At 30.4% G+C, this 7,238-nt stretch overlaps 1 protein-coding gene across 1 annotated transcript; it reads right to left on the bottom strand.

Moving 5' to 3' along the window:
- Positions 1 to 2,644: 2,644 nt before the first annotated feature.
- On the bottom strand, positions 2,645 to 4,957 carry LOC113858257 (cytochrome P450 94B3-like). The gene has a single exon (XM_027490801.1). The coding sequence runs from the start codon at positions 4,741 to 4,743 to the stop codon at positions 3,259 to 3,261; it is 1,485 nt and encodes a 494-aa protein (XP_027346602.1). The 5' UTR covers positions 4,744 to 4,957; the 3' UTR covers positions 2,645 to 3,258.
- Positions 4,958 to 7,238: the final 2,281 nt, after the last annotated feature.

Genomic DNA, 7,238 nt, shown 5'->3' with positions numbered 1-7,238 from the left:
GTAGAAAAATTTTATATAAAAACAAAATAAATATATAATCTATTTCATTAATTTATTTTAATGTGTAATACTTTTTAAAATATAAATAAATATTAAATTTTAGATCAAACTTTAAAAAAAAAAAAAAAAACTGACTACATCCTTGATAAGGATATGGAGAGAAGATGTCTGGAGTTAAAATTTTGTCATATTTGAAAAAATAATTAAGAGATTTATAATCAATAGGCCTTATTTAAGCAATTCTAAGCACTCTTGTCTTGCCAAGATGAGGTTTGATGGGTTCATTTCAGGATGTGTGGCTTTTGTAGTATTAATATCATCATTAAGCTTGAATGGTAATTAGATGAAAAAAATGTATAATTTTTTTCACAAGAGATTAGAATGGTTGTCTAACCAGGAGTATAGCTTAAGAATTTCATAATAAGGTTTGAAATCTCTTTTGTATTTGATTCTTTTAGATAGAATCAGAAGCTTTTCAGCAACATTATATGTATCAATCTTGATGAGAATATCTTTGTTGAATATATCACTTTCAATTAAGTGAAAAATTTTAAAAATAATTTAATTTCAATAGGACCTTTCATAACAAGATCACAACAAGGAAAAATATATATCATTTTTTCAAATATCTTTAGAAAAGATATTTTGATTTATGGTGGTTCTTTGCGCTCTTATATCTACATAAATTATATTTGGAAAAGTAATTTTGATGGTAAAATTTGCACTTGTACACAAGGTTGTGGAGATTTTATAAAGATATCTTCAATTTTTGAATAGGGTAAAGAGGAACAAATTCTTCTCCTTTTATGAAATTTGAAGAATCAATAGAAGAATTTTGAAAAACAATCTTGATTAGCTAATAAAATTTCCACATCTTCATCTATAGGTTCTAAAGATTAGATTAGATTTTGGGCCTGTGTCTTTATTTGCACAATTTTTGGAAAAATATCCTTTCTCACATATTGAATACATCTTTTTAATTAAATAAGCCAAAACAAATTAACTAAATAAAAATCAGACTTAATTACAAGATATAAAGCCAAACAAAGATGTTATACTTTGCACATATAAAATTTATTTAAATTACTAAATGAAGATATTATTAAATACAGTAATTTTTATGGATTTTAAAATAATAAAATATTAAAAATATAGGAAAACTCAAACAACGAATATCACTGTCTGAATAACATGCGTAAATCCTCAGTCATAATAGCAGCTCAATGTCTAAAAAATAAAATGATTTGAATATAGATACTTAGATAGAAAGGTTTTATGCACCGGCCATTGCAACTGTCTCATTCGTAGTTTGCATCTTTAATTCATTTGGTCTTTTGCTTTGTCGTCTCTCGACATTGGAACTTAGATTTGAATCCTCATTTCAAGATTTGAGATTTGACGCTTACCACTTTTCTTCTTTTAATTTCATTCAACCACTAATTCTTCTTTTAGTTCCTCAGATTGAACTCAACCAGTTTTTTTTATTGAGTTAATAGAAAAATCAAATGAATGAAAACTAAAATAAATCATATTTATGACAAAATTTAAAATACACATTCAAGAAAACTCATCGGACCCGTCATCTTTCAGTTTCAATTATTGCTAACTTCAAATAAATGTGTTTGGTGTGATACCTGTAAAATGTCTTCAAAATTAGGTGTTAACTGTTTTTTCAATTAAACTACTAACTTCACTACTTATTATCATAAAACTAACGTAACGATTAATAAATCCTTTCAATTAATATCATAAATCTACTTTAAAAATTAAAAGCACAAAATCCCTTCACGAATTTGGGATAAATTTAAGTCAAAGTAGGAGAGACAAAAATAGTTTAGTCGTAAAGGAGAGAAAAAAAATTATTATGCTCGTTGAACATTTGATACATTACATAGAACTGAAAAAGAGATTGTTAATAAACTTTAAAAATAATTTAAATTTGAAAACAAAATGAAAAACAAATATAATTGGCAATCAATATTAGATTTGTTATTTGTAATGTCAAACCGAATAATCGAATAATTCAGCTAAAATGAATATAAGGAAAAAACTATAGTGCCTTTAAAAAATTATGAGTAAATTTATACAAACACGTGTAAATTTATATTTTATGTTATTATATAACATGCATTTTTCCTGTTATTTTTAAAATATTTTTAATAGATTAGAATTTATATAATAATTCCAAAAGATCAATTTTATAAAATTAATGAAATAAAACTCAAGTCCCTTTTAGAAAATATTATGAAGTTGTTTTTTGAAGTTTATCATGCTAAAAGTTAAAATAACAATGGTCAATGTTTCTTTGTTATAAAATGAATCAAAGCAATCAATAAGTTTTGAAAATCCTCCTACATATAATATAGTTTTCATCAACAATGCACAAGATGAGTTACATATGAGAACTCTTGATTAGTTTTCTATTTCATACAAAGCAAAATAATTTAACGTCATTCAATATAGAAACACACATTCGCAACATGAGCAAGATGAGTTACATATGAATTTGCTAAATGTGGTCATGTTAAACAAGATATAATTTTTTGGTGAATAAGCAAAGTTCTTATTTGATATTGAGAAAAAAACCAACACATTATGTACTTGCTTAGAAATTAATAACAATTTTTTTTTTCTTGGTGAGCTTCCTCAAATCCTTGGCGGAAGTAACATTTCTCAACAAAGAATGGGTTGATTCATCTATAATTCTCTTTATTAAATATTAAAATAAACAAAAGAATGATTTTCATTCAGAACTTTTAATTATGAATTATCGTTAATTTAAAAAACCTAGAATTAGTTCATATGAAATTATTTTCTTAATTACAACAATTAAAAAATATTATTTTAACAACTCTTTTAAAAATATATTATTAATAATGTGTGGAAATAGTTAAACACATATATTTAATTTATATTAAGTCATGTTTAAACTTTCAAAAAAAATTTAGCAATCACCTAATATAATTACCTGAGGTTTTATTATTTATGATCAAATTTATATATTATTATAGAAGCTCATACTTTGGGAAGGGGAAAATGTGGAGGTGTTAGGTGACATTTGACCTGCATCCACAACTATTATTTCCTTGTAGTCATATATTACAGGCTTTCATCGGAAAAATGATGGATTTTGTGAAAACTTCAATACATCTTTTAAATAAAACTAATAAAACTAATCAGTTTTATTAAATGACAGAAAAGAAAGTCACTAAAGAGTAAGTGAAAAAGCAAGGAAAATGAAGGAAGAAGGGGAAGGAACTAGCATTGTCTGCGGTGGACCCTGACTTTGAAGCCACCCGCCATATGAGCCGTTAAACGGGGAACAAAAACGGGATGGTCGAGAGAAACGGGGTTGATGACAAAGCGGTTGAGAATAGAAGCGACCACATACTCCATCTGAATGAAAGCCATCTCCTTCCCAAGGCACACCCTCGGACCGGCCTGAAAAACCGGAAACTTGTAAGGACTCACCAACTTGGAAGAACCATTCTCATCCAACCAACGCTTCGGTTTGAACTCACCAAACTCGCTCCCCCAAAGCGCTTCCATTCTCCCCATCCCATACGGAAAGTATGTCACTCTGTCTCCTCTCTCCACCTTCGTCCCATCGGGTAACACGTCACCTCTGATCGCATGCTTCGAGTCCCATGCCACCGGCGGGTACAGCCTCATTGACTCACACACGCACGCCTTCAAAAACTTCATCTCCTTCAGCCTCTCGTAATCCAAAAACCACCCCTCCTCCTCTCCGCAAACTTCTCTCACCCCCTTCACTATCGCCTCCTCGTGCTTCCTGTGCCTCGTCAGCAACCAAAAGAGCCACGTCATCGCCGCCGATGTGGTGTCTCTCCCCGCCATTATCATGCTTATCAGCATATCCCTCACCATCACCTCCTCGTGCCCCGCCTTCAACAACCGCGTCAACAAATCCACCTCCGTTTGTTGTTGTTCTTGTTTAGCCGTTTCTTTTATCTTTCTTCTTATCATATCAAGCACTGACTCGTGAACAAGTTTCACGGCTTCTCTAAGTGCCCTCTCCGACCCGATGTTTAACAGCCTTTTGATCTTCCACGTAAGAAAAACTGGTGCCATCCCTCTCATAGCGCTTATCTCTGAAGCTTCATCGAAGGCTACCAAAAGAGGGGGCAAGGGCTTCGACAGGTCCAGGCAACACGGGTCGTTCCCCAGCGTTACTTTGCACACCGTGTCGAACGTGAGTCTCCTTAATATGTCTTGAAGGTCGATCACGTGACCCTCGGCAGAAGCATGCTCCAGCAGTGGATAGAGTTTTTCTCGGACCTCTTCTTGGAGGATCTTCACTGTGAAGTCTCGGAGGGACCGAGTGCTGAACTCGTGGCTCGCGAGTTTGCGCTGCGTCGACCATAGCTCGCCGTCCGCCACGAATATGCCGCATCCCAGAAGATCTCCGAGGATGTCGGTGAAGGGTTTTCCTTTGGGGAAGTTGTGAAAGTTGGTCTTGAGGATGTACTCCACGTTGCAAGGGTTCGCCGTGACGATTGTGCGGCGAGCGCCGAGGCGGTGCACCACGATGGTCTGCGTTGGGGATTGGGAGAGGTGTTCAGTGTACCAATCTAAGAGACGGTGGCTGTTTTTGTAGAAAGCTACGAGGCAACCAATGATGGGGTGTGAAGGGAGGGAATAATGGTGATGAGAGTGAGTGTTGAAGAAAGGGGAGAGTAGGATAAACCCTAAGGATATGATAACAGCTATGAAGATGAACATGACTCGTGTCTCGAAAATTGCACTAATTATTAAGGTTTGGTAGTTTAGTTACACCCAGAATTTAGAAGGATACATATATATAGTGTGTCGCCGAACAGCCGAAAACAAAAGAAAAAAAGGCGCCGCAGAAATTAAGTGTTTGTCAGAAAGAGACAATAAAGGCTTGAACGCACGTGATTCATGAGCTCAAATTCAGTAGAATAATGAGATATGTAATATACTATAGTACAACTTTTCTCGTGCAAATTTATATATAATCACAAAATTATAAAAATATTTTTTTATTAAAAATATATTATTTGATAATATCAATGTATTAAATTCTGTAATTTTAATAAAAATATATGAAAAAAAATCACATGCTTTATATTATAAATGCAGATTTTGTTGATTTTGATTGTTTTAATTGTATAATATCTAAAATTTAGTATTAATATAATTTAATTAAATAAGTTAGGCAATATTAAACGAGTGAAACTGAAAAAAAAATGCAAAAATATCAGATCCAAATAAAAAATAGTAACAATTAATGTTAATATTAAATTAAAATGTTTACATATTTTAGATGATTAAAATTTACAATATTGACGATATATATTATTAACTTTATTACAATATCTGTGGATTCGAACAAGGGAAATATGATTTTACACATCTTAAATTTTCATCTGATAGCTAATTCAAAGTTGAATTGATGTATTATTATCAAATTTCTAAAACTACCACACTTTACTTTAAATACATTCACATAAGCTAATTAAATATATGTACACTTAAAATTTTATTAAGTTGTTATAATTTAAAAAGGAACCTTATATTCAAGATATTATGAACACTAATTTCTCAGTTCTCATGTTGAGGACAATCCATCCCTACGTACGTTGTTTTAAATGTCTAAATTTCATTTAAATAATATTCAATTCCCCGTTTGTTTGACTATTTAATTATTTTATTTAGATAAAAAATATTGAAGATATTTTAATCAGATTCAAAATAATTAATTGATTTCCTTATTTATTGTATTCAAAAAAAATAAATTTAGCATTATAATACATAAAAATCAAGAAAGGATACAATATTTTTTTAAACTTGCTTTTAAAATGACAAGTTATTTATTTAAAAACAATAAGAATAACATTTCATTTTCTCATTTAATGATCTATATATGTTATTTCATTCATGAATATAAAAGATATTTATTAATATTTACTTTTTACTTAGAGATATCACATCACTTATCTAATTTTACACTTTTATCTCATTTTTTATATATATATAAAAAAAACTAACGTTAAAATAGCAATGCTCTTAATAAAATGTCTTCAATTTCAAAACCCAAGTTAAATAATTTATAACGTAAATGCATATTTTGTTTTTTAGTTTTGTGTAAGATTTATATAATTCATTAATATTGGTACAGTTACATATATTAGGTAATATTAATAACGAAGTAAGGCTGAAAAACAAATTTAAAAATCAAACCCAAATAAAAAATAGCATCTATTAAAGTTGATATTAAAATAAGATGTCCTCATATTTTAAATCTAATTTGTCCCGTTAGATTATATAAAATCATCAAAAAAATTTATTAATATTTAAGATGTGTATATATTTGACAATAAATTAGTTGATTTTTAATAAATTATTAGGCCCTCAGTAATGATTTCCCGATTCGTGATTAGGCCAAATTAAATATATTCAAATTAAAAAAAACACCTTAATCAGTTGTCAATCCTTTGGTAGATATAAGATATAAAGAATGAGGTAGAAACAGATGCTCCATCACTATCAAATTTTCATTAAAATAATTGTGGATTTATTTTATTTAATAAAAATAAATAAATAAATTTAAATTTTGATAATTTTAACGACATAGAGTCAGGTAAGCGAAAGGTTACACCCCCTCTGAAGAGTCAGATCTTTTCTAGATCTATGACTCAGATCAGGCATCTTTTCATTTTAGACACACACTACAAGGAAATCCTAAAAACTGAAATCCTAAAGGCCAGAAATCCTGATATGATCGAAATCTTTATTTAATTATTTATTATTTTATTTTTCACTTTATAATTTTCTTCATGATTACACTCCTCGGTCTATTTACCTTTTTCGTTAAACTGAATACCCTCTCAGTTTACTGGCCTTCCCTTAAACCAAATACTTTCTTTATATATTAGTCGCTTCAGAAACTTAGTACCTCCTCAGTATACCTACTTTCTCTTAAAACTGAGTACTTCCTCATCTACATACTCTGGGTGTTTATATCATTATTATTAAGTTTTCACTTCGTACCTCTTCGGGCTTGGGGGGCTAGTGTACTGTATAGGGCCTTACTCTGTCCTACTCGTAGAAAAAAATAACCGAATACCCCTTCAGCCTAATATAACCGAACACCCCTTGTCAGATTAGGAGGTAATTAACTCAATTAAGGGTAATAATCAGAATATTATTTACTTTAATTAAAGGGCCAAAACTAAGGATGACTCAGCAAGCCC

Source organism: Abrus precatorius, unplaced genomic scaffold, assembly GCF_003935025.1.
Source record: "Abrus precatorius isolate BTA unplaced genomic scaffold, Abrus_2018 Scaffold1, whole genome shotgun sequence".
Lineage (NCBI taxonomy): Eukaryota > Viridiplantae > Streptophyta > Magnoliopsida > Fabales > Fabaceae > Abrus > Abrus precatorius.
This window is presented reverse-complemented; position numbering and strand designations above follow the sequence as displayed.

Excerpts from the sequence above, each read along its gene's own strand:
- LOC113858257 (XM_027490801.1), bottom strand. The coding sequence starts at position 4,743 with ATGTTCATCTTCATAGCTGTTATCATATCCTTAGGGTTTATCCTACTC.